A 27294-nucleotide genomic window follows, 5' to 3' on the forward strand; every position below is an offset into this window, starting at 1 on the left:
ATCTATTTGTTATCTCCAATGAAAGATACTAGTTCCACAAGCTTTGCCCTACTTGTGTTCTTAGGCTACAATTGACAAAGACAGTGCTGGCCCAGTACCTATCTAAAATAGTGAGATTTAGATAATGTAAATTAACATACCTTCGTTACAAGCCAAGTGTGCAAAAAAGGCAATGATTTGCACTGTTTTTCCAAGCCCAGCCTCATCTGCCAAAATGCCATTGAGATTTTTCCTATACAGTTTTGCTAACCAATCCAGCCCAATTTTCTGATATTCTCTGAGAGGCCCATATAACAGGGATGGAGTATTGTATTTGACCTGTAGTGAGAATGAATTGTTACTTCCAGTTAAAGTCACAGAGCACATAACAAAACACGTTCAATCTGCGATCAGTGAACAGGAAACATTTACTGTTAGCTGTGGCTAAAATCTGCTAAATCACACAGAAGGCATTCTTTATGTAACACACACACACAGTAGCAGGAAGTAGGGAGTTTTACCGCTGTTGTTATCCTAGAGCTGCCTTTAGGTAACAGCACTTCTGCTGCTGCAGCAACTTCTGATATGTCTCGCATGTGCTTCTTTGGAGGGCTTGATCTGTCTATACTCTTGTACTGGTCAATGCTGAGAAGTGAGTCTATGAGGACAACTTCCTTCTGAGGACTTTCCCTATCAGACATATGGTCATCCACTTCTATGAAAGATAAATGACATTGGCATTGAAAATAAACTTAAGAAGCAGCTACAGAAAGTAATTGAGCTGGTTAGCATTCAGATAGGAATCTAAAAAGAAACAATTAGGAGATCATAAAATAGAATCCTAGAATCATTAAGGTTGGAAAGGACCTCCATAATCTAGTCCAACCGTCCTCCTACTTCCAATATTGCCCACTAAACCACATCCCTAAGAACCACATCTACATGTTTCTGGAACACCTCCAGGGTTTCCACTACTACCAGGAGTAGCCTTCTCCAGCATCTGACCACTCTTTCAGAGACAAAGTTTTTCCTAATACCCAACCCAAACCTCCCCTGGCACAACTTGAAGCCATTTCCACTTTTCATCTGTTCACTGGGAGAAGAGCTGAGTACAGGGAGATGATCACAAGCTAAAATGAAAATAACTTAAGCTTGGAATACAGCATTTTCTAGATGTTCACCATTCAGTAGGTGATCAGGACCATTAGCTTTTTTCAACTTCTATAAAGGTCTCTTCATAATACCTAAAACCTATCTTTAAATATTTCATTTTATCACCACTTCAGTGTAGAACAGATGGCAACTGTGTAATAATAGCTATTATGTGTGCTATTTTATTCAGTGTGGAGAGTTTCCTTTATTGCTCACTGTTGTTTCTGAGAGCCTCACATGCAACTCAAGCTGGCAAATTTTATTCCCTTTTCATAAACTGAGTAATGAAAAGAAAAATTCCTTACAGACCATTATCTAAAAATATTTAGTAAGAACAGGAATAAATCTAACAACCCTCCTAAATGTTTAGTCAGGAAGTCACTGTATTTTGCATTCATTTTTATAGAGAACATTGCTCATCACTTAAAAAATAAAAATAATTACAGATATGATTCACTCAGTATTTGTTTTCTCTTGTCATTCAACAACGATCCTGGGAACCGTTCAAGTTGCTTCACTTGTAAGTTAACATTTTCTCTGAGACAAAAAGTAATTACCTTCTTCACTGCTGTCCTCTTCACTGTCAGGTTTAGGCTGGGGCCAGTGAAAACTTTCAGAAAAGGCACCTTCATACATCTTCAGCAAATCATCCAGAGGCAATTCAGCTGCAAGTCATTAACACATGTAAGTTTATAAATACCAAAGCTTTTAATAAATGATATCATTACTTTTAATCTCACGACATTCTTCACTTGTTTAAAACCAGTCCTCTAATCAGAAGTTAATTGAAGAGGTAATTACTACTTGGAGGACAGCAGCATTTATTTAATGACACATTACAGAGAACACTTGGCATTACACCAAATAGTTTGCTCAACCAGCTTGCTTTTTACTACACTACAACCCAAGATCCAAACTAACAGTAAGCTACTGGTTGGAAAGGGAGCTGCAACAAATCAAAGTTTGTTGAAAAATAGTTGAAGAATTCAGAGCTTCAAAACTGAACTGTACCTCAGCCTTGCTGACCAGAATTTCTATGATCCTTCTTTTGATTTGTCGAGGTAGGAAGGTACATACTGTTAAAGGCCAATCAATCAAGAAACATTCTAATTAGGAACTTGGCTGACCAGCCAAGAGTTATAATCCCTCCAACTGGCCAGCTGGCTGCAGCCACTAAGCTGCCAAACAGACCAAACAAATGGATTTGGGAATTGCATATTAATTGCCTAGCTTAGTGGGCAGCTTGCTTCTGAAAATCAGCAAGGTTTTTACCACGATAACTGAAGTGATCCCTATGGGACACTCGCATACACCAAGCTCTGTACAGCAGCTATTGTTAAGTTGCTAAAGAAAGAAACTGCCAGCCCAAAAATTGTGTCTCAAAGCCCTTTACCACTCAAGTATTTATACTCCCCAAAACCAGCCTTTCTGCATCATTTCAGACTTACCAGGTGTATCACAGAACTCCTCTGAGATGCTCAAGACAGCTAATGACAAATTGTTTATATTCAGTCTGATACACTTCTGTTTTTCAATATTTAGTGTAACATGTAACTAAAACTTAGGCTGAGAGCCTTTTGGTGTGAAAGAAAAGCAATGCTTTGACAGAGACTTTTTTCTCGAGTTACCTTGCTTGTTAACTAGTTAAGGACTCAAACTCCTTCCTCAAGTACAGATGCCCATCAACATCCCATAAACTAACCTTATTTACAAATACAATAACTACACCACGTTCTCACCTGTTGTCATAGAACTCTCCAGAGAGAAGAGTGAAGCTACACACTTACCTTCCTTAACCAGATTTGACAATTCAGTTTGATGGTTTATATTTCCTTCTTTAGCTTCTTGTTCTTCAATTGTTTCTTCTTCATCTTCAACTGAAATCAAAACAAATGCTAACTGCGGCATTCAAATTACATTACACTTTGGAAAGCTTATACCTATGCATCCTTCAAGCATACTAACAGAATATCACATTAGCAGGTTTCCAAAAGAACAAGATGTGTAGATGGAAAACAAGAAAATCTGGAAATCTGGAAGTAGCTATGCCTAGAAGTTAAAAAGTTTACAAGAAAAAGAGAGAAGTGTTACTGTCTTGAGACAGAGGGCAGAACAGCTTAGCACTGGCTGACAGGGGACCCCTGAGGTAGGTTATTTTGTAGCTTTAAACTGGGGATTTTCCTTGTCAGAAACATGACAGAGCTGTCTCCACAAGAAAGTCACTGAAGTAGATGGTTATTCAGTCTGAAAGCTTCAACAGAAGTTTAAGATCTCTAGTAAGGTTTGAGAAACAAAGGAATGAGGAGAAGCAGAATTAAGATCCACCAGCAAACACGGTACTTTGTTTCCAGGGAAAAATTTATTTCCAAGTTTTCAATGAAGCTCTTTCCACAGTTGTCTATTTAATCTAGGAAGTGGATCAGGGTTGCTATTTGTTTTGTGAAAAGCATCCAACCCATGCAGTAACAGACTCAACACCAGTGGCTTCAACGTTTTAATATATAACTTACATACTATACTACACACAAAACTTTGAAAAGTGACATACCTTCCTCATCAGTCAAAGATGTGCTTGCCTTTCTTTTCCTCCCAGATGACGAAGAACTCTAGTATTCAATAAATAAAATATTTAAGATCATAGAGAAAACAAAGCTAGGAACTTATTTTTATTTTTTGTATTTTTAATGAATGCAAGTGCCTTGCAATTGCAGCAACAATCACTAATAGACATTTAACACATATTAACACTTTCCTGGTCACACAAAAACAGAACAAAACTGGAAATACCTTTGCAGTACCTGTGTCAAAACCAATTATTTTCTCCCCAATAGTTGTTGCCAAACTCTCATTTTTATATTAAGAACAAAGATAAAAGATTTTTATTTATTTAATTTTTTTTATACAGTGCACATCAAATCCTGTAATTCCATCTAAAACACATACACTTTCAGTAAGCTCAAAAGTAAAAATTCCTTTTGGAATTGATACACATCCATCTGCTTTACTTAGTGATCCACTAGTTACTCTCAGCCTGACCACCACCTGCAAAAGCAAATTGCAAAAACAAATGACCACCTCAGGTTCAGAAGCCCATTAACAGCTCTCAGCCATACATTTTCACCTGGCCCACTTACACAGATGCAGACACTCCTCCCCTGTACTGAAACAGCCTGCAATTAGCCATTTCAAATGTATGTGGCCCAGCTGTGGCACAGAGTAGCAGAAGAATCTTTCTCTTAAAAGCAGTACTGAGGCACAAAACTGCTACCATGATTAGAATCAAAGACTCAAGTATTTGCTAGTCAATAGAAAAAAGATAACATGCAGACTTTCGTGCTGGTCTGCAATCATTCAATCTCAAGTGTCCAGCATACACCACAGCATGGCTCAGCCTGTGCAAAATAGCAGCCACAGACAGCATTGGGTCCACAGTTTAGCTGAAGCACAGGCTAAAGCTTGTTCCCAACAGAAAATGCAGATGCAAGCATTCTACTTAGAAACAGGGAAGCATTTCAGCAAGTAGGCATCATCGGTGTCATACCAGATGGCTCAGAGCCACAGAACAATCCCTTGCCTATTCTTCTCCCCTCCCTCTCCCCACTTGTACAGATGGGCTCAAGGAGCCTGCTCCGTTCACGAAGAAGTGAAATTGCTTCTAAAGTGTTCTCGATAACACCAGGCAAAGCATTGGCAGGCAGGCCAACAGTCACACACAGAAAGCAGAGCTGAACTCACCCAACTGGTGAAGGGGCCCTGTGTCTGTACAGCACTCCCTCTCAAGAAGCAGCCCAAGTCCAAGAGCTGCTCTTCCTCCAGTGGCTGGCCCTTATACGAGCTCAGGGTGGCTCCACCCCTTCTGCTCAGGTGGGGAGCACAGGTGCAAACAATTTGGCTGCGCTCCCTGGGCCAGCCATACCCCTTCACCAGGTGCTCAATCAGCAGTTCTGATGAACAGCTGGTCATGCCCTGACCTAACCGCTCCCTTACAGAGTCCAGTACACGTTTCACCTAGGGCTAAAGATAGAGTGGATTAAACCAAACAAAACTTCAGTAACATATATCTACCTATGTCAGCAGATAAACTAGTAGGCTGACGAACAGACAAATACACACTTTCATGTCTCACAGAGTTTACCCCTGGCTACAGCAGAAGAAATTCCTGCCCGAAACAAAGTCTAGCAATCTGTGTATTTTTTTGGTCTTAAAATCTTACAAGGACTGATTCAAAGCCACTGAATAAATATGAATGTGCTTCCTTTGACACATCATCTAATATCCAATACTTTCAAATGACAGTAACCTGTTTGTCAGCACTGTATACTCAGGGAAGATGCTTCACGCTTATCAAAACTGGCTGTCACACAGGCAGTGACATTTCAACTCTTTATTTTTGAAGAGACAGAAGGACTTACCATTTCACTTTCTTTTTCCAGTAAAAGGTCTTCTGAAGATTTTGCATCCTTACCTGAAAAATTATTACTCTTGATGTGAGTAACAGTTTTAAACTAAAGAACATAGAGTTGGATTAGACAGCAGGAAGAAATTTTTTATTGTGAGAGTGGTAAGGCAGTGGAACAAGCTGCTGAGAGAAGATGTGGATGCCCCATCCCTTAGAGGGTCCAAGGCCAGGCTGGATGGGGCTTTGGGCAACCTGCTCTAATGGGAGGTGTTACTGCCTGGGGCAGAGAGGTTGGAACTAGACAAGCCTTAAGATCCTTTCCAACCCAAACCCCTTTATGATACTATTAGTCATTTAGCCATTTTACACTTCTTACATTCACTTCTAAAAGTACTCAACAGAAAACAAAACTGGTACTAACAAAATCAAGTAGAAAAAAATTACCACAACTTACAGCTCAGATCTGAACAAGATCTATTAGCACTGCACAATTTTATTACCAGCAAGATGAAAACCCACTGAATGAAATTATGTGAAACAGCAGCAGAATTTACACTGAATTTCTTACAAAAAGAAACACAATTACCTTTTCTTGAAATTTTCTTTAAATTCAAAGCTTTTTTCCTTTTCTCTTGAAATTCAATTTGCAGTTTTATCTCAACAACCTAAAAGGTAAATAAAGTCTAATAAAATGCTTCACTTTTATAAATACGTTACTGAAGACTAAAAAAAAAAAACAACAGTGTAACCCACTGACATACCAGTAAGTTGATATTTTACCTGTTCAATGTTAGACCAGAAATATTCTATTTCTCTGGCAATTGATGCAGCAATTCGCCTTAGTTTGTTTTGTTCTTCCCTTTTAGCTCGCTCTTCATTAAGTTTCTTCTCCTCATGATAACGGGCCACAGTTCTTACCATCTGCAATGCCATGAATACTGAATTAGCTTATTTCAGAATACACATCATTGTATTTCTTACGTTAGTAGTAGGCAGATGTTGACAGCAGTTTAAAAATGTTAGCACTTTGCTCCATTATTACTAATTCTTACCATATCAGTAAAGCAACAGACATCAAAAGCGAACGAAAAAGGAAAGTACAAGAAGGAATTCCAAATTCACTCCTTTTACTCAATACAGGAATTAGAAACATAAGAATCAGCAAATAAGAAGTCATAGAAATCACACCAGAAAATGTCAAGAGACCAAAGTAAAGAGTTCAGAAAGTACAAACATGAATGACAAGTCAGTGGCTGCTAAATGCTGATCCAAATGAAGGTCCCTAACATGCTGACTTCCACAACTCTGAAGCACGTTGCCAAGGGAAGGATGATTTCATATCTGTCCTGTGTGTTTCTTTGTCAAAGACTGCATGCTTGTTTTAAGTAGGCAGATTTTACATACTTAATCACTCCAATTTTCATCCCACCACTAAATGAATTACACTTGCTGCTTTACCCTCTTCCCCTACAGAAACAGTTCTGTAACTGCTGCCCCACTACTCCACATGCATTTGCAGCCAATAAAATTATCAAGTCCATGTCAAATGTCAGGATACACAAAGCTGACAACATGGTTTCTCACTTAAGTGAAAATCAGTGCTCTATATTCTCATCACTTACAGTCATACAGGAAAATAGAAAAACAGCTTTGCAATAAAATCAACTGCTCTGATTCAAAACCATAAGTATCTCAAGTACCTTCTTAGCAGTTGCCATCTTCCACTTTCTCTCTTGGGCAAAATCAGTCGCCATCCATTGCATTTCTTCCAGCAAATAATCCCAGTGAGATTTGGGTCTTGGAGCCTCTTGGAGTTTAGGCAGTCGCCTCAGGGACCATAAGCCTTCCTTCCTTAGTTCTGCTATTCGCTGATGGATTTGATTTTCCTTAAAAAGAAGCACATATAGTTAAAAGGAGCTGCAGAATACACTTAAAATAGCCAAATACAAGAATAACTGCTCACACTCAATCGATATACATCGACAGCAAAAAAATTTAAAAAAAAAAAAAAAAAAAAAAGAAGTGTAACATCATGAAACAAAACTCATGTCTGAACACCACACTAATGGAAACAATATTAAACTAAATTCAACCTATGCAAAAAAGTCATTTAACCTTTACTAGAAGAGGTTCTTTATTAAATAGCAGGATTAACTCCCAGAAAGTCCAATAAACAATTTATGAGACACGTAAGCTGCAATCGAATCATCTGTTTTTTAATAAATTGAAACTGCAGCTATATTTATCCACAACAAAACCAAAAGAGAAATATATCTTCATTGTTAATACAACTTGATTTTTTGGCGAAAAATGAAAACTGAAAAAAAGACCAACCAAGTTCTCTGTGATGTCAAATTTAAAGCACACTGCCTGTATTAACTGTTATGTTATGTATGTGTTAACTGTTTACGGGTTTTCAGAAAAAAAAATACTTACCAGCTTGACTTGCTCAGCAAGCTTGTCTTGAGAATTGTCCTGTGGCAATACTGCTGCATTCTGAGCTGGACTTTGTGTTTTAGGTGCTGCTGCCACCGCTAAGCCTGGGGGTTTTGATGCAATAGGAGATAGGGACTTGTTAGTTGCAGGAGAGGTCCTGTTTGTTTGTACTGGATACGTAGAAGGCGGTGCTGTGCCTGAGATAGCTGCTGGTGCAACGGATGAGGTAGGCGGTAGTATATTTGCTGTAAGACGCTGAGAAGTCTGAACAGGATCTGCAGATGGTCGTGTCAGAGTCACAGCCTGCCCAAGAAATGCATCTGTTAGCAATGAGTTTGGTATTCATCACTGTCTAAGTCTACATTTCAGCGAAATGTAACAAAGACTTTAATTCTGTAAAAAAAAAATTCACACCTGCATTTGTGTAAGGAAAGATTTCTTGTTTGCAGGCTACCCATAGATGCATTAATTTTAAAATACCCATATTTCACACGTATTTTCAAGGAGACAATGTTCTTGCACTGCACTGAGCACAAATACAGATTTGTTCTCACCTCAACGACGTCCACATACCTGTTGCTGTATTGTAGCTTGCGGCTGCGACACTTGATTTGGTGTCTGTCCTTGTACATGGATTGCTGGTGGCACCTGCTGCTGAAGCGGAGCTGGAAGCGGAGCAGAAGTCAGGGGGACGCTTTGGGGCTGGATCTTCACCTGAATCTGGGGCTGAGTCGGAGATTCCACTATCTGTGGCTGCTGCTGCGAAATCTGCAGTGCAGCTGGAAGAGACGTCATGGGGACATTCACAGGTTGCAGCCTCCCAGGCAGCTGCGGCGGCGGCGTATGCAGACTTGCTGCGTTCTGCACAGGAGGGCCTTTGGAAGGGTCGTACTGCTGTTGGCTCTGTTTCTGTCCAGTCAGCTGCACCGTTTGAGGAGTGGGAGGCATTCCACCTACAAAGCAAAAGGAAACAACCCAGATTAAATTAGAGGGTCCAGTGCTCTTTACTCATATAAAGAGGAAACCAACTGCAAATAGACTAATTTGTTACTTACTTTGCCACAAGACACCATCACTTGAAAATACCACATCACAATCACAAAATAAATCACTATTACAATAAACAATGAAACATTTCATGCACAGGACTGCAACTAAAATTTGGAGCACGGTAACTATAAAAAAAATTATTAGATGTCTTCTGAATGTCCTCTACTTAAAGGAAAAAAAAAAAAAAAAAAAAAGGACTGGTGAGCAAATGGAAATTTAACCTAAAATAACTGTATTTAATCTAAATAAAACTTAGTTCTTAGCACATTGACTCTATTGCTTAGTCTGAAGTTTGGCACAAATATTGAATAATTTTTTTTCTTGAAAGTTGCAAATTAGAGGAGGTTTTTCTTTTCACAAACCATTGGCTCAGGTCCAGAATTCTCAAATTAAATGTTTTGCATCAGCATCTGTGACGTATTTCCATGCCCACATGCACTTCTGGAGCCCGTCACTCAGCTCCTTAAACGAACCAGGCATTGCATACCAAGTATTAATTTACAAGGAGAGGTAGGTGGTGGGGCCAGGATCTTGGAAGGCCGGGAGCCCAAGTTTCTGGTCCCATCACTAACGTCTCCTTGTTAAATTAATGTGCAACTGGCATGTGGTGACACAGTACCTTGTGCCGTTGGCATTAGCTGTTGAAGCGGAACTCCTGAAGCCACACCCGGATGCTGAAAAACCATCCCATGACGGCCCACTTCAATTCGTGGTCTCTTAGACGAATCTGTGATATTCAAATTCCATTTATGGCATGGTACAATGGAATGGGTTGTTTTACAAAGCAATCTACTACACATGATTCCAACACTAGCTCAGAAAGCTATGACTACTATGCATGTGTAGCATTTATGAAGAAGATGCTCCAAGGGCAGGGTCCCTTTAACTTCCAGTTGGCCGTCTCCAATCTTCTTAGCCAGAACAAGCAACCTAACAGCACCTCCTTGCTTGCCAGATCCAGTCCTATGTATTGTGAGCAGAGTGCGCTCTAAACGCAGCACCATTCACAACAAATAGTCCTAAGGACCTGGGAAAAATTGTGTTTCAAGCATCACTGAACAGTGGGCTCCGTTAACTGTCTGGAAAAAAAAGTAATAAAGAAAATGAACTGAACTTCTTCCTGAGAAACATACCTGCCGGTGCCAGTGTCTGCTGCCTCTTAAAAGCCTCCATTTCTATGGTGTTCACAGTCCCTGTTACTGGAGTCCCTGTATGCGTTTGCTATTGGAAAAAAAGAAAACAAACCACAAAAGTTCAATCTGTAGATAGTCTGGCACCAAGATGTTAATTTACAAATGGATCTAAAGAGACCATCACAGAACAAAGCCTGCAGAACAGTGGTACAATGAAGAAAGCAAGGCTGGTTCAATATCTGCCAGATGGTTTCAGATGCCCACGTTGCACTGATAGTCTTTGATCAGTTCAAATTTCAAAATTGCAACTGAACAGAAGAAGGTGGTTACACACAGTACACATTTACAATTTAGTTTCATTTTTAATAAATGGATGTTTTCATTAATGTATCACCCTTTCTTTATTATTTGCACAAGGCTGCGATTAAATTAGAACAACGTACTCATATAGCTTTAGAGCTGCAATAAAAGGTTGACAAGAGAAATTAAAGACTGTGTCTTCATTACAGGATTAATTAGAAGGGAAACTAGATGAGGAAAAAGAATTTATGCAGAAACTGTCATAATTAAGACAATACAAATATCAGAGAGTCAATGCATTTGTGAAAGCTAATCCTTTTCACTGCAAAACATCATAAATTAATTAATTCTCATCCTGAAGATAGTTTTAAGCTTACATGGGTCTCCACCACTGTCACTGTCAGGATAGAGCTCCACAAGCTTTAAACTTGAAGCATTACATGAATAATGGCTAAGAATAAAAGATGGAATAAAAGAATCTCAGCCAATCTGCCAATTTCAATTCCAGTTTTCCAGCCACTAGACTGGTATTTGTTGGCAAAGTGACACTTATTAAGTAGCATTATGAAGAGAAACACAATATTGCTGTAACTCTAATGTCACCTCAGAGCATGTTGGAAAATGCCAGACATTTTGCTGGAGCATAAATATCATGCAGCTATGAATTAGCACTACAAATTGAGAAGCATTGCTGGTATCAAGATGGCTTTGATTCAGCAAGTTGGAGCTTAGCTTCAGCAAGATTATGCAGTGCATGAAAACTTTATTTTTATGTTACTACAATTGATATTGACAAAGATGGCAGATAATGTATCCTGGAAAATTGGTTCAGTGTGAGACCCAAACAGCAGACACGTATGTAAGATTTATCAAACCAATCTTGGGGCTATAGGATGATTTCCATGTTCCTTGGGCTCTCAGCTTCACCTGGCAAGTTATTAATGCCATCAGTGTTTGCAGAAGTCCAGCTCTGTTCAGAGCTTTTGTGAACCTTATTTTTAAATTCTCCTCAATTTTTGCCACGCTAAGTCCAATATTCTTCTACGCAACTTACCATGAGAAAAGTAAGGGCTATCCGAAGAAAGGGTTTCACAGATTCTGTCAGAAAATAAAAAAGCAGCCTTTCTGTATTGTAACCTCTTCACCCTAGAAAATGAGTTTATCTAAGCCTCCTCCAGTTCTCTACACACAATTTGCAGTGAGAACCTCTACCACATCCATCTACAGTAACCAACGTGAAGAAATATTATCACAACATAGCAAAGACAGAAATTTCCCAGAAGAATCTTCTAGTTTACTCACAGGTCTTTTTTTCACTAATTTTTGAATAGAAATTCTGCCAATGTAAGCTAAGCCTAAGGAAATAAACACCAGGCTACATTGAAATTAACTGTAGCAGCCAGCACCCTTTATCCCCATTGCCTCACTGAACAGTACCAATAACCAGACCACGGCCACCCTGAATGGCTGGGTTTCAAACAGTGTTTTCTGAGGTCTGTACATCTCATAGCACTCAGATTCTATCAGTAACTAGGAATTAATAACTTCCAATCTCTTTGCTGCTGTGAGGACATTTGTGGCTGCTCTACAGATACTGCCACACTCTTAGATGGGAATTTTGATTTTAAAAACATCTGTCTTGCACCCACACCTAGTGCCAACAGCTCACTGCCATATCACACTCAGCATGGACCAAGTTTTCAAGTGTCTGCTTTATCAAAGGTAAATATGCAGCACATTGCAAGTTCAATGGCCAATGGCTGGCAGAGCATAAGATGCATTTGGAGAATAATTCAAAATAAGTCACAGAAATGTGTTTTGCACAATGCTCCTGAATTAATTAACAATTCCTGTTAACGTGCCGTTGGAAATCAATGCTTTCTGAAGCACCAATTGGAGGAGATGCATCCTGCAAACTACTCCAAATGCTGCTTTGTCTTATCTGCACTATTACTCTGGATGACCATACTTTGCCATTTTCAGGATGCACGTCTACCTCAGGATTTTTCACTGGCATTTTCTGAAGTGCCTGCCTCCAGCTGTCTGCGTCATCACCACCTAATTCAGGCCAGGCACTTCAAAGAGCAAAGAATTACATCTTTACAAATTGCAGTCACATACCACTTACGTTAGACTAAACTGTCCTAAGTTTAATTAAAATAACATAGCTCTCCAGAGGTCACGGTTATGCAGCACACTCACAGTAATCATTCCAAGTGCTGCACTTACCCAATTTGAATGATGCTGATCAGGACAGATTATTACTCTGTAAATAGTTACAAAGACAAAGCCTGATAGGAAGAGCTGCTAACAGTTGGGGCTGAAAGGTATTATCACATCCACTCAGTTTTATACAAGGTGAGCACATACTCCAGAACACCTCTGAAACGTTTAATGCTTATAGAAGTAATTCTTTGTTGGTGTAGCCAGAGCCCTGAGGAAAACCTGACCACTGCCATCAGTAACCTGGTACAGTGTGACATACTTTGAACAGCCTAGATGAAGCCTGTGCACCTAAGGAGACTTCATAGATGTGTCAGCACGGAGCATAACAACAAGCTGTCAGTGAGAGCTGTCACTGTGCAACTCACTGCTGAAATGACACTGAGAACAGTCTGCTTGTTACACACGAGTTCACAATCCACCCTACACAACATTTAACTCTCCCTGTCCCAAATCCAGGAGGAAGGCAGTGCAGTCCATACAGCTTGTGAGGCACAGGACAGTAACTCCTCATGGGACATCTTTAAGTGTGGGCAATTCACCTAAAAGGTAAAAACTGTGGTTGCAGGGGAACCAAGGTATGGCTATGGGACTTCTCAGTCTGGGAACGCAGAGCTGAGAGCAGCTGCATAAGCACACAGCTGCTCTACTTTGAAGTTTCCACCATCACTGATCCACAAAAAAAAAAAAAAAAAACTATTAGATTTAGACAGAATCTCTGCTTTGTTCAGGGTTATTTCATGTTAAAAGAAAAAAAGACCTAAATAATGAAGTTCAACACTTCAGTTTCTTCTTTCCAACATCTATGTCAGAATTAATGGAAAGGAGTTAGTTATTTAAAAAATAGCATTAGAGGGTTATCAGCATTATTTGAAACATTTCACAGAAGGTCTCACCAAAACCTTCTTTAGTCATACTCAAAACCTTTAATACATAAAGAAAAGAAAAAAAGAAAGAAGGAAATTTAGAAGAAACCCACAATTACAACGCCACAGACAAAAGAACCCATGTTATCACTATGCGGAATGCACAAATGAAACAAATGCATTAGGGAAAATCAGGGAAACAAAAGACAAACAAACCAAAGCAAAAACATTCAAGCTGAAAGTTAATGAAATAAGCCAGCAACCTGGAGACAAAGATGCAACTTCCTCAGAGCTTCATTAATATTGATGCATTTGAAGATTGCAAAGTGTTTTTGGTTTTGTTTAGATGATAAGGGATGGGCTCTAGGGAAAATTCTAATTCATCTAAGAAATATCAAATCTGAATGAAGAAAAAAAATCTGGGATGAAACTACATTTTAGAACCATTGAAAAGTACCTGAAATGGTTGCTGCTGGGATGAAAAAGCAGCAGAAACATTTGGAGGAAGCTGGGTTGCTATAGCGACAGGAGTACCAGTCTGCCCATCCTTTCCTGTCACAACCTTTACCTGAGAGAAATATTTTGGGAAAAAAAAAAAGAAGGGAGAATCATTTTCTTTTTAAAAGTTTTTTTCTTCTTTGTTGCTTTGTTGTTTGTTGTTGTTTTTTATTGGCTGCCCAGCACGCCAGCAGTGCGGACGGCCCCTCACTGAAGGGAGGCTGACAGCCAGGCAGCCAGCAGCATGGTTTGGGACACGCTCTGCCTCACTGCAAAGAGCAGAGCCAGCCTTGACTATCTACAGCAGCTTCCCACCGCTGCAAACCTTCCGTAAATCCAGTTTACATAAAAGCGTGGTTTAAATTTAATGACTGCTGCTCCTAACAGACGACAAATCAGCATGACAGACAGTTTGAACTGAAGAGAGCTCCAACATTTATTCAAGCGATGAGCACAGCCACCATTCGCTCTGCCTGGAGCCGCCAGCGATCGCCCTTCCAGGCAAGGGATGAAGCGTTTGCTTGAGCAGGAAGTGATAAAGAAAGGGGAGGGGGAAATTAAAGAGGAGACAAAAAAAAATAAAACACAAAGAACATACTCAAAAGAAGTCTTAATCTCTCAAAAGGATTCGTCGTTTGAAAACACACAGTCTTTTGCCTTTGCAGACTGCAAAATTCTGCAGCATTAAACAGACAAACGGCCGTCATAAACAAGAGAGTCTGAACAGCACAGAGGGGCGAAGCCTCAACTGATGTAAATTGTAGCAGTGCCACTGATTTCAGTGACTTTGTACAATTCACAGTCACCCAAGTTCTCTCAAAACTCACATACTGCAGTTAAATGGAAGAACAAGAACATCCAAAAAACTGGACAAAATTCAAACCAAGTGAAAACTCACTGGATTCCAGTGTCGATAGCTTTGAGGTTATTGAATATAGAAAGAAATGGTTTCCTAGTCAAGAAACTTATCTACAAAACAGTGAGCTTTCTCTACTATAACATTAAAATTCTGCACAAATTCCAGCAGGAGATGCAACCACATATAAAAGCACCAACATTCCCTGAATACTCTGATTTCTAATAGATATTTCAAAGCAATACAAATTTCTTTATATAACTGGTTTTGTTTCATCTTTTTTTACACACTGGCATATTTATGTCCATATTTACTTCTGCAAATTTCTGAAGGTATTTATTTGCACAGTGCCATCAGTTACAGCAACACTGTTGCAGCCACTTGTCATGTAATTGGCCAGACAGGCATTGCTCCAGCACCCAAAGGCGCCTTGCGCTGCAGGTCAGGATCCACACAAGTAGCTGTAAATATGCAGGAAAAGTTGTACTGCAAAGAGGGCAACTCTTAGCAGCAAGCTCATTGCAAGCCATTTGCCAGTAGTAAACACTGCGTCCAAATTCTTTAGTTATTTTAAATCTTTGCACAAAATAACAAAGTTCATGTCCAAGTACAAGTTGGGTTTTACCATTCAGACCGCAATGCATGCACAAAGCTCTAAGCCTAAACAAACTAACTCATTACTATGGGCCCATGCACATTATAATTAGATCACTTCAGGGTTTTTCGCTGGCCACAGCGACACTAAGCCTCAGAAATGTCTATACTCACAAGTCACAAGAACCAAATAAAGAGACTTTTTGCTTACTCTTTTTTGGTTTATGTAAGTCTAGAATGTGAAATTTAATCTATGATGCGTACATTCTGAAAGCTTAGAACAGCTTCCATAATAAAGCCACCTATGTTTGTGTGCAGGCTTACATACTAACTAGGACAGTGAAAGTTGCTTTCAGCTCTCTGTACTTTGCTTTTGCAGCTGATGGCATGCTCAAACCAACTTGTCCCATCACACCACCAAGCAGAATGGCATTCTCTCAAACCAACCATTTTTAAAAACTGCCATATTTCATCAATAAAAATGAGTTTTCAGGTGCCATTACACTAGCTAATGCTTTGCAATTCAGGTGCCACAACTTCACCCGCTATTTTAATCCAAAATATTAACAGATCCTTACCTCATCATTGATGACCTCAGATTGTTCTTCCTCTTCTTCTTCTTCTAGATCCAAGTCATTTTGCCTCAGGTAGGCTTGCAGGGGAACACAATGTTTCTTCTTAAAAGCTAAAAAGTCCATCATATTCCCTTGAAGATGTTGCAGGAAAAACAATTCAATCAAACATTCCTTAAAAGTTTCCTTAAGGATTTCCATTTGCTTGTGGTGGTGATCCAAACACTGCTTTCTCATTTGGGCAGTCTCTTGGTTGGCAGGAGGGATCTCCTCCAGTTTTTTGGGCTGCTTTTTCACTGCCGTGTTAACTGTAGGCGTAAGAGGAAGACTTGACAGCGCCTGTGGCACCGTGGCCCGTGAAGGACTCGTGGGAGGTGGGGGTGATGTCATTCCAAACGCACCAGGGCCTCCAACTCCGGCTATTAATCCCCCAGAAGCCCTGTCGTAGCCAATGGGTCTGCTCAGCTGCTGTCCTTGAAGCACTTGCTGCTGCTGTTGCATAAGTTGCCCTTGGATAATATTGCTGATCTGGGGTGGCAAGCTCGTTGTCGTAATATGGCCCGGGCTAGTCAAGGATTGCATGTTTGCTCCGCTAGCTACTGGACTTTGAGGACCAAGATGATGAATGGTGCCACCAGACTGTGAATGAGGTTGTGAAAGTCGGCGCTCCCTTACCGTAGCAGGTGTCCCAGAAGATGGAAGTTGCACCTGCGCTGCAGCTCCTTGAGCAATCTGTGCAATTCCCGGCCCTTCCTGATACACAAAGTGCCCACCATTCGAAGGACTCAAGCTGATTTGCCTCACAAGCACGCTGGCGTCCACAAATCCTCTGGTAGGGCTCTGGCTGCACATACCCAAGCCGGGGCCTGGCGTACCCGCCCGAACGTTCGGTAACGTCTGCACCGGCACAGGGCTAGGCTGCGTGGGGCTCTGAGACTGAACCTGCTGGGGCAGCGGTGACGTGACCTGGATATACGATGGGGATCCATGCTCAAACCGCCTCTGCTGAGGGCTGAACTGAAAACTGGGCGATGTCGGGTTTGGAATTGGCAGTGGTGTCAGTGTGATCTGCTGGTTTCCCGAAGCCACCGGTCCGACGTTCTGCAGCGTGATGTTCACATTCTGACCAGCCACTGGGCTTCTACTCATTATAAACTGCTGAATTTGGTAACTGGGGGACTGGGGTGCAGATGGACTTGCAGAAGGTGCAAAAGAAGCCGCAGGGGACTGGGGCAGATTTGCTTGTTGCTCTTCTCCCTCACTGCCCGTGAAGGACCTGGACCTCTGGAGCTGGCGCTGGGCATTCTGAGGACCATTACCATGGTGCATTCTCAGTAGTATATGGTGATTTGTTTTTATAGAATATGCTGAAGAAATACATAGAAACAGAAATTCAGGTAAGGCAAATATCGTTTGTAACTGAAACTCTTCAGTAACTACATAAAATAACATTTTTTTTTAGTAATAATTCAGTTACCCTGTCCTTGCAGTTATACATCTTCAGCCAGATCACGTGAAATCTTCACTGACACAAATTCACTTCAATCTCTCACGTGTTTCTCTAACTTCTCTAGTTGTTCTAACTAACAAAATACTCTCAAATAGTTTGTAAATTATACATTCCTCCAAGCTAGCTAAACAGACTTAAATAATAAAAAGTACATATTCTTTATTTTCTTTGTAGCTTCAAGAATGAATGGTCTCCATTATCCCAAGGACCTGCCCTTCTACATTTGTCATCCCAAGCACATCACTGTTTACAACATTAAGTACTACCTTCTTCAGAACACAGTACACTTAGAACATAAGGCAGGTAGGGTCAGTGCTAACTGGAAACACGTCAAGTGTGGACATACACTGGGTGACTATTGTTAGTGCTCTTGAAGAAGAAATGCATCGTGAAAAATGCCCCCATCAAATAAACTCGAACTTTGATAAAGCAGAGCGCCCGGTACCTTCCTCTGCCTTCTCCTTCTTTCAGAAGACCAACCCCGTAACGAAATGAAAGCTAACGCAAACAGCATTTCATTGAAAGCGCTACTTATTGAGCCGAGGTATCCAGACACCCAAAAACGCTTTGATTTTCAATTGCAACCACCGACCAAAACAAAACTCCGCTGACAGCACCGAGAGTTGGCGCGGCGCTGGGACTCGTGCAGCAGCCCGAGGAAAAGAGAGCGGCTCTCAGCGCAAACAGCCGCTGCGCGCCGCCTTCCCCGAGCCCGGCCTGGGAGCAGCCCCGCACAGCAGCACGGCATTCGGCACAGCACTCTGCACAGCAGCACAGTATTCTGCACGGCAGCTCGGCTCCCTGCACGGCAGCACAGCACTCTGCACAGCAGCACAGTATTCTGCACGGCAGCTCGGCTCCCCGCACGGCGCCGTCCCGCTCCCCGCGCCGCCTCCATCCGAAGGCTGCACAGCGCGAGCGGCACCGCGACTCTTTCGTAACTCCGACACCGAGCAATTAAGATCCAAGCGATATCGCCCGTCGCCAGTAACAAGGCCCTATTATGTTGATTATTATACCTCGGTCACACTCGCGGCCGAGCGAAAGCACCCAATTAACTACGCGCCGATAGGAAGCGCGCTGCCGAGAGCGAGGAGTGCCTTTTGTGTGCGGAACCGGGGCGGGCCGGGTGCCGCGGGCCGGGCAGAGCTCGGTGCGGTCCTCTCACAGGCCGCGGCCCGTCCCGGCCGCCCCGCCCCGCGCGGAAGGCCCGTTCCTCCGCGGCCGCCCTCGCCGTCGGGACCGGACCGCCGAGCCCGAGGCCCGAGGCCTGCGGGACCGGAGAAAGGGAGGGAAGAAGGGAGGAAGGGTGCCCGGCCGCCCCCCGAGCCCGCGGGCCTCACTTACCGAGGGCGCCGGGGCCGGACTTTCCATTCGCTCCTCAGAGGAAGCGGGGGCGGGGGGCGGGGGGCGGCCGGAGCGGCAGCCGCTACCAGCGCCGGCAGGAGACAAACCGCGCCTCCTGCGCCGCGCTCCGCTCGCTGCGCATGCGCCGCCGCCGGAGGGCGGTCCGGGCCTGCGCCGATGTTCGTACATGCGCGGTGTGGGATCGCGGGAGCTGCGGTGACGGCCGGGCGAGGAGCGGTGCGGCCAGGAAGGGGTACGTGATGTCTGCCACCGCAATAACAGCTGTGCTGGCGGAACTGGTGCCAGAGCAGCGCCGCAGGGCAGGGCTCCTGCGTTCTCCTCACAAACACATCTGGAGTTAAATGTTAGAGAAATAGCGGTTACAGAGCTACAGCTACGGAGAGTTTGGAGACGAAGAAATGACGATGGTTCCTCTGGGTATCTTGAAGGCGTCCGTATCTGGGGCCTCCTAGAAGCTGGCAGACGTTTTGGAGACCACAAACTTTCTTTCCTCTGTTGTTGCTCACTGCAGAATTTCATTTTCCTTCAGGGAAATTCCTGCACAATACAGAACCAAGAGATGCTACAAGAAGTATGATGTGAACAAACAATGGGAACGAACAAACAGTCCTTGGAGATGTTGAGATCAACGAGAAGTTCATTGAGAACTTTCACAAAATTGAGATGCCCTGGCAGATGGACGGAGTTCCCTGAACAGGTCACACAAAATCTCATATCCATTACCTAAAAACCCTGCATGCATTTAGCGCACAGCACTTATTACCACGTGTAAGCATTCTGCAGCTTCTGGTAAACACAAGCAGCACAAATTCCCACTGTGATCTTTCTCCCTTTAACCTAAATATGTTGCATAAAACGTAAAATAATTGATTCTGTTTAATTAAATCTCCTTCTAGACCGCCATTAGGAAAACAAATTCTGCTTCCCAAGAGGATCTGCCTCATTCCTTCTCATTCCTTTTCTTCCTTGAAGAGAAATTTATACGGCATTTCTGCATCTCTAAAGGCACAGGAAAGCTGCAGCTGCTACAAGGCATTCTGAGTGTAACTGAACACAAAGTTTCACTGCAAAGGAAGATTTATGACCAGCTGTTCCATACAGCAGCTATCTGAAGCAGATTACCAGTGCTTGGTAAAACGGTTCACTCCTTCCTGCTCATGTTGGGGGAAGAAATGCCATCACCTGCAGTCTCAGTGCAACAGAGAGCCTCCATGCAGCAGCACCCATTACAGGGCTGAGGGACCGCCTCTGTGCCCGGCCGGGGTGCTCCTGGGCTTTGAAAGCTTGTTCTCATTGGTACCCGATTCTTACATTTACACAAGACCTCCCTAAAGCAATTACCTTTAATTACAACGCTATAAAAACTTGCATTTGGGAGTGAACACTTTACCACAAATCGTTAAAACATGGAATAGGCATTTCAGTGTTACTTTACAGCCTCTAGCATTTTCTTTTTTCCTCCAAACTGTCATCAAAACAAACGATAACTCCTAAATCCACCCTCCCGCGGTCCGAGGCGAGAATCCCCTTCAGCCGCCGCAAAGCGCTTCTCGCCTCGCACTTCACGGCCGGGCTCGGCCGGCGCAGCGCCAGGCGGGACTGCAGCGCCCCCTGGTGACAGCGCCCGTGGCGGCACTCCGCGCCCGACGGTCCGAACGGAGGGAGGCGGCGCGCCATAATGGCGCATGCGCGAGTACTTCAGTGCCAATGGAGGCTGACCGGCGGTGTGGGGTGAGCGGCCACGCTCCGATTTCGAACTCTAGGAGCGAAGGTAGCGGGAAAGAACGGCAGTTTTCCCTCAAATCACGGCCTTCTTGCTGCAGAAGGCACACCGAGACCGGCAAATAAAAAAAGCACACCTGCAAGAGTTAAGAAATAACCGTTCTTTATTTTCTCCAGAGACAATAAACAAATTCCTGATGATTTTGGCTTGTGTCAGTTTTGGTGCCTTCATTATAAGTAAAGAAAGGTATTTGTCTTAGATTGAAGACGACAAAGAGCTCTGGATAAAAGACTTAATACAGGCTATGTCAACAGTATGAGTTAGCAAAGGATGTAAAAGAAAACCTGGGCACAGTCTCCGCTAAAACGTACCTCCATGTTCAGTACGGACCGTGAGTTCTGATGCACCTCCTCATGCACATCCAGTCTGTGTCCAAAGTTGAATCAAACCAAAGACCACAGCCCTCACAGCCCTGGATTTGTCCCACGTGAGCTTTCAGAGCACAAAGCAAGCTGCCACACAAACCCAGCCAGGGAAGTTTGCTGAGCACATATATTCAACTCCCAACACTCAGAGCCTGGTTCCACCCCTTTCCAAAGGGTCCTACTGTTACGGACGGCAGGAGAGCTGCTGCCTTTACTTGTTGTATATTTGTTTGTTTTGGGTTTTGTTTTTTTGTGTGTGTGTGTTTATTTTTGCTTTTCTCTTTTCCTTCCACCATCGTCAGAGAGAGTTGGCATCAAGAAACAGGGCTCAAACCACAGCTGGGGAAAGGAGAGGAAGAATTCTGAGTATAGAGATTCCCAAAACACAAAAAATAAAAACTGATTCCCAAAGAAAGTCCTTGGGCACGTGCTTCCCATACCACTGCACATCCTCCTCTATTCTTAGCAGCTTGACAGAAATTAAGAATTCACACATACGAATCAAACGCAGGCTTGATTAAGCCCAGAGGAAGTCAGCACCATTCCTTTTACACGTGCCAAGTTGATTCAACCCCAAATCCAGCAGATGGCTAGCTAGTTTCCATTTAAAGCAGAAATACTGAAACCAGCACCACCACATCTAGCAAGTCACCCCAGGAAACACAGAAACTTTCACAGTGGCACACTTTGAATTGCAATCCTGGCAATTAACATACATGTTTCTCCTTACATCTCAAGGACAGCCCTGTGAAACAGCACCTCAGGCAGTGGATGCCCAACTGCATACGTAGCTGTGGATCTACATTCTAGAGGCTGGCCAGGCACGAGGTCAGCAACAGGAGGATGACACCTTTCAAATAAAAAGCATTGTCTTAAAGTACATGGTTCAAGCCATGTTACAAAATTAAGATCTGTCACTGAGCAAGGAATCACTTCTTTTAGACCTGCAAACCTTGAGAAAACAAAAAGGTTGATTCAACAGCAAAAAATTTGCAGCAGTTAGCACGATAATGAATTTCTGTCCCATGCATATTATTTCACAAGAAAGCCATGAGTGACAAAAAATAAAAGCTTAACAGGATGATTAGAGACTAGACTAATTAAACGTGAGGAAAATGGGAAAAAAAAGTTCATGGAGTCATAACTTCATAAAAATAATCCAAAAAAAGTGTATTAAAATGTTTTGTCTCATCTTTACGTAGAGATTACAGATTTAAAATACTATTTCCAGGTAAACGTGTAATAAAAACATCATTCAAATAGCAATTAAGACATCTTGCGTTACAAGAATCCTTTTGAAAGCTGCTTTCTCATCATTTTCAAGTATACCAGTCAGGTGTATCAGTCAGTGGCACAGCCTCTCTTCGTCTTCTTCCTGCTGTTTTGTTTTTTGGTTGTTTTTTTTGTTTTTTGCTTTTTTTTTGCCCCACTCATCTTTGCCTGGGCATCTACTTGTTCTGTAAGTACATAATCCCCTGCTTTACTGGATTCTCAGATTAGGAAGGCCACTTTTCCGTAGACAGAGAGAGCTGTGAGCAGTGTGGGTACCAGGTCCAACCACGCGTTGACTCAGTCAGAATCACCATCACAACCATCACTGCCTTCAACATCACTGTTCTGGAAAGTAAAATGGAAAATGGTTTGTCAGTATTTCATTTATGTGACACTGAATTTAAACATCTCCAAGAGAATGAGTAAATGGGGCAAGATCCCAACTTCACGGCTTAGATCCATCTAGAGTAACCAACTTCTGTGATGGTAGATGACACTTCTGATAGAAGAAAATATTGTACACTGCACTACACTCAGCAAGAGAAGAACTATTCTCTATTTGTAGCTGCATGAAAATGACCTGTACTGTGTGTGGGAAACTTAAAAGTAGCACAAAATGCTGGTACTGAAAATAAGCACCAAAAAAGGCTAATGAGACATTTCGGGTATCTTGTTTGTGCTTTTCAACGTGGCTGTATGCTTTGTATGTTAAATTCTTTCTCACACTCAAAAATGGCAGACAGAATTAAACCTGATGTTCTTCAGAGCACGACCATTATCCACATAAAATAAAGCTAACTTTAATGATTCTATTAAGCAAAGATGGACATTTTCTTCCGAGATGTACTACACAGAAACGTCAGCCCAGCCCATCATCCTCTTTAAGAACTGCCATCCCTCTGACCGAAAGTTCATCTGGAGTTGTTCTAATGACCCATTCTGAGCACACAGCAGATTTACTTAAGCAGCTCCTAATTTTCCTCCCAATTACAAAGTTTTTCTCATGACCACAGCGTTACACAAAATGGGAATTAGCCTGAAAACAAGGAAATGCACTGAGCCAGTAGGAAATTGCAACCCCAAAACCAGTCTTTCAAACAGCTTCCCAAAAGCAAAAGCTGGTGCTGTTTCCACAGCTTCTGTTGCTGGTATATAACCGCAGCCAAACCAGCCTGTGTTTTACAGCATTCCTCCCTTTCCCCTTCTCAACCACCCCATGCAAAACCCTGCTTAAGTAACACTTTCTATCATTTGTTCCACCATCATCAAAAGACAAAAAGTGAAGCGAAGGAATACATTTTATACTCCAGATGACTGTCATCTTCCACAGTATACACGGAAAACAAAAACGTTCCTAAAGGAAAAGCCTTTTTAACTTAACAGCTTCCCTTTGTAAAAATAATGGCTTCAATCATTACCTTTGAATTTTTCTTGTTAGCTTCCATCTCAGCAGCAGAAGAGTTGAAGTCATGAATGGAGAGGGTGCTTAGCCAGCTCATCATGGACTTCTCCTCCCTTTCTGTGTTAATAATGGTAGGATAGATATACTGCTCTTTGAAAACTGCAATCTTCTCCTCCTCCTCCTTCCACTCCAGCGGCTCGTGCAGCCCATCATTTCCAAAACGTCTGTTGTATTTTTCAAAGTGCACTCTTTCCAAGACCAGACCAAGCCCAGGAGCTTTGGGGACATCCACTTTCTCCTCTCCCCAGCTGCGCTCTATAACAGACTCAGGAGCATAACCTTTCACAATAGCTATCACCAGTCCAATCATTTTCCTTATCTGGTGCATCATGAAGCTCTGCCCTTTCACTTTGATCACGGCGAATTCTATGTTTTCCCTCACAAAGGGCTCCCCGCAGTACATCTCCATTATGTATCTCCTGGCGCTGGGGTCCTTGGGTCCCTTCTGAGAAGTGAAGTTGTGGAAGTTGTGCGTTCCTTTATAGCAAGCGAGCAGGCTGTTGACTTTTTCAAGGGTCTCTCTGCTGAGTCGATACGCCTCTTCTTGCACATCGTGGTCTTTATGGGCAAAGGCAAACGTCGGCAGCATGTAGGCGTAGGTTCTGGCATCACATTTGTTCTTGGAGTTGAATCCCCCAGTGACTCTCTTCAGCCCTTATTTTAAAAGTGACATCAAGTTTTTGAATCAGTAAGCTACAAAACTGCTTGTGACTTCACGTACATCAGCAGATGTGTTCTTTTTTAAATAAAATGCAATCAAAAGATACAATTTATTTTATAGGACACCGATTTCAAACCAGCGTAAGAGCACAGATTCTTGTTAAAACTAAATCCCTTTTGAGTAAAATTACAACAAAAAGGGAGAAACTTTGCGCAGGAGAAGCTCCTCTTTGACAAGATTTTCTCTGCCCGTTCCAGTATCCTTACCCAGAATTCTGATATGAGAAGGAAGATGGTTATTGATCTTTTCTAAGATGTCATCTATTAGCCTGACCTTTAGCGACACAATCTGTCCAGCTGCAGACACACCCTACAAAAATCATAAAACATGGACAATTATGCACCTCGGAAGCTCCAGGTTAGCACGTGCAGAACTGAAATAGCTGAAGAATGAATTTATTCCTTTTTTTCCTCACTGGTCATTTCAGGCTGAAGTGAGGCAAAGGCAGAAACCCGAATCAGAATGCTCCTGGAAGACCACCTGGTGCTGCACAGCCGTCGAGCACTTCAGCCATCTCACATAGCAGAACGCTGCACTCCCCTTCAGGACACATCCTGCTATATTTGCCTGCTGTTAAGCACCAGCAGTAAAGCAATGACTTGTACTTAAGGTCAGCCGTGAACCCCACTCCACACTTAGCACCTTGATGTGACGGGTTAAAAAATAAAATGAGATGCAGTTCAGTTTCTGAGCTCCGCATCCAGCGGGCAGCAGCAGCAGAGAGGAGCAGCGTCAGGCTGGGAAGCTGGAACAGGTGAATGGGAGGGAAAGGCGAACACACAGCTTAAGTACAAAGCACCAGCTTCACACACACCACCTAACCAATACCCCACAACTTCTAAATGCTTGCTTTGTACTCGAGTTTAGCAGGGGATGAAGGGAGGAGTCTCAAATACTATTCACTGCAGATAGTATTTGCTATTGGATCTCATGCTGAACAACGCTTTGACAGCACTGGAGGGGCAGAGCTTGTTGTGTGAGCAGCTCCGTGCAACGTACCTTATCTGTCCGAGCACAGCGCTGGAACGACATCTTCTTCATGTCTTCACCGTGGTTTTCTGGGATGCAGCCGGACTGCACGAGGGCAGACACCAAATCATCTTCGATGGTCTTGAACTGCGAAGAGCCCAGATTTCTCTGGGAGAGAATAAGAAATAAAACAAGCAGTAATTATTGGGCAACCGCTCTGAAAGACATCACCGAAAAGTTTTGTTAATTGAGCATCACTGTGAAATTCGTAGCATCTTCCCTCCTGGTTGGGAGGTGCTGCTGTTCCTACAAAGCCAACTCCTTCCTGCAAAGCTCCACCAAAGCGCATCGAGAAAACGCGTACGTTCTGCTTCAGCCTTTGATGTCGCTGCAAGAGATGGGGCATTTCTGATCCCTCTGCGAAATGCTCCTGCAATGGAGTTTTCTGGTAACGAAAGCACGAAGCAGAACGACGACGTACGGCTGCAGTGCCGGCGGGGGAGCGGCTGCCGTTCCCAGCCCATTCATTGCACCGGCTGCCCGCCCAGCCCAGCGCCCCGCCCGGCCGCTCCTCGTCCTCCCGCTTCCTCCTCCTCCTCCTCCTCCCCCCCCCCACACCCGTACCTGCATGCCGTGGTAGCCCTTCCCCGAGTACGCCATCAACAACACAATCTTCCTTTTGGGCGTCCTTTTACTCTGCTCCTCCGCATCCCCTTCACCCGCGGTTCCTTTCAGCCTCTTGCCCTGCTGCCCGTTCTCCTCCGGTCCCTCGCCGACTCCGCTCGGCCTCTTCGCCATGGCGAGCAGCTCCTGCACGGACGGAGCAGACTGCAGGTCAGAGCGGCGGCGGAGCAGCGGAGCGGCGCAGCAGCGACGCGGATCCCCCCCCCGCGCCCCCCACGCACGTTCCGAGGTCGGAACCCTCCGCTCGCGGCGCGCAGCCCCCAGCGCAGCGCCAGCATCGGCCCGGCCCCGCCGCCGCTTACGGAGCACAGCGCGTGCGGCGATACGGCGGCCGGGCGGGGGCGGCGCTGCGGCTGCGCGCCGTGCTGCTGCTGCTGCGCGCCCGGCAGGTCCTGCAGCGCCCGGCCGTTCGTATCCGACGACCCCAGACGGGGAGGATAAGAGGAAGTAGCGCAGCGCGTCCCGTCCTGTACGGGCACGGTGTCGGCAGGGGGGGCTGCACCACCCGCTCCCAGCTGCGCTGTCCCGGCTGGAGGAAGGTGCCGGCCTGTAGCGCACGCACGTGGCTCATACATGACCGCTCACAAAGCGACGTGCTTCGTCTGCTCCCAGACGGGCTGATGGAGCTCTGTGATCTGTCGCCCTGCCCTGAGCCCTGCCTGACCTCGCGCCTGCATTGCAGCCGGCCTCGGGACGTGGCGAGCACTGGCACCGGCAAAGTAGGGCTGGGGATGTCGGAGTTTTACTCAGTTAAGCACAGCAGCTGGAGTCCGGGTAGCTAAAGCAGTCCAAAGGAGAAGCAAGCTCCGCAGCCCAGTAAGGAACGGCTGGTTTTGCCCTCAGGTTCTGCAGCGATGTGGAAGTGATGAGCTGCCAGCGGTGCTACTTTGGAACGCAGCTCGCAGAGCTCCCAGATGGGGTTGGGGGCACATTTCTCACGGGGGGTCTGAATGCTCCCTACAAAGGAAAGGTGATTGTCCTGTTTTCATTCGGTCCTTTTTAAAGTGTGTTTTCAGACAGGCAGATGACGAGCAAGGAGAAATTCAGTGACATCCAGAGCTGCCACTGTGAGCCCAGTGTGTGCCCAGCAGGGCTGGGGCCG

The 27294-nt window shown here is 43.8% G+C and overlaps 3 protein-coding genes across 19 annotated transcripts in view; 1 reads left to right on the plus strand and 2 right to left on the minus strand.

The window, feature by feature from the left end:
- The window catches only part of EP400 (E1A binding protein p400), a 46816-nt gene extending 27771 nt beyond the window's left edge, over nucleotides 1-19045 (minus strand). For 9 of the 16 annotated variants that reach the window (XM_085238365.1, XM_085238364.1, XM_085238357.1 and 6 more), the window contains exons 1-16: nucleotides 18916-19045; nucleotides 16065-17425; nucleotides 13996-14106; nucleotides 10150-10237; nucleotides 9636-9743; nucleotides 8540-8919; nucleotides 7967-8269; nucleotides 7231-7416; nucleotides 6311-6451; nucleotides 6117-6195; nucleotides 5544-5596; nucleotides 3680-3737; nucleotides 2919-3008; nucleotides 1689-1796; nucleotides 501-694; nucleotides 141-318 (exon numbers count right to left, since the gene is read on the minus strand). In XM_085238365.1, the coding sequence (XP_085094491.1) occupies nucleotides 141-318; nucleotides 501-694; nucleotides 1689-1796; nucleotides 2919-3008; nucleotides 3680-3737; nucleotides 5544-5596; nucleotides 6117-6195; nucleotides 6311-6451; nucleotides 7231-7416; nucleotides 7967-8269; nucleotides 8540-8919; nucleotides 9636-9743; nucleotides 10150-10237; nucleotides 13996-14106; nucleotides 16065-17387 (3400 nt within the window). In that variant the 5' untranslated portion in view covers nucleotides 17388-17425; nucleotides 18916-19045. Of the gene's footprint in view, nucleotides 1-140; nucleotides 319-500; nucleotides 695-1688; nucleotides 1797-2918; nucleotides 3009-3679; nucleotides 3738-5543; nucleotides 5597-6116; nucleotides 6196-6310; nucleotides 6452-7230; nucleotides 7417-7966; nucleotides 8270-8539; nucleotides 8920-9635; nucleotides 9744-10149; nucleotides 10238-13995; nucleotides 14107-16064; nucleotides 17426-18587; nucleotides 18605-18915 lie in introns of those variants that run through there. The other 7 variants (XM_085238367.1, XM_085238370.1, XM_085238362.1 and 4 more) reach the window with 4 other exon arrangements.
- Nucleotides 17751-22531, plus strand: LOC146543164 (uncharacterized). The gene is made up of 3 exons (XM_085238816.1): nucleotides 17751-17876; nucleotides 18094-19168; nucleotides 19466-22531. The coding sequence occupies exons 1-3, from the start codon at nucleotides 17751-17753 to the stop codon at nucleotides 19516-19518; spliced, it is 1254 nt and encodes a 417-aa protein (XP_085094942.1). The 3' UTR covers nucleotides 19519-22531.
- Nucleotides 20805-26782, minus strand: PUS1 (pseudouridine synthase 1). Of its 2 annotated transcripts, none has more exons than XM_085238378.1 (6): nucleotides 26495-26782; nucleotides 26133-26318; nucleotides 25539-25676; nucleotides 24746-24848; nucleotides 23775-24472; nucleotides 20805-22701 (listed from the first exon to the last, which is right to left on the minus strand). In XM_085238378.1, the coding sequence occupies exons 1-6, from the start codon at nucleotides 26765-26767 to the stop codon at nucleotides 22654-22656; spliced, it is 1446 nt and encodes a 481-aa protein (XP_085094504.1). In that variant the 5' UTR covers nucleotides 26768-26782; the 3' UTR covers nucleotides 20805-22653. The 2 variants fall into 2 exon arrangements, with proteins under 2 accessions (XP_085094504.1, XP_085094503.1); XM_085238377.1 differs by having other exon boundaries at nucleotides 26414-26571.
- Nucleotides 26783-27294: the final 512 nt, after the last annotated feature.

This window comes from Meleagris gallopavo, chromosome 17 (genome assembly GCF_905368555.1).
Source record: "Meleagris gallopavo chromosome 17, MGAL_WU_HG_1.1, whole genome shotgun sequence".
In the NCBI taxonomy this organism is placed as follows: Eukaryota; Metazoa; Chordata; class Aves; order Galliformes; family Phasianidae; genus Meleagris; species Meleagris gallopavo.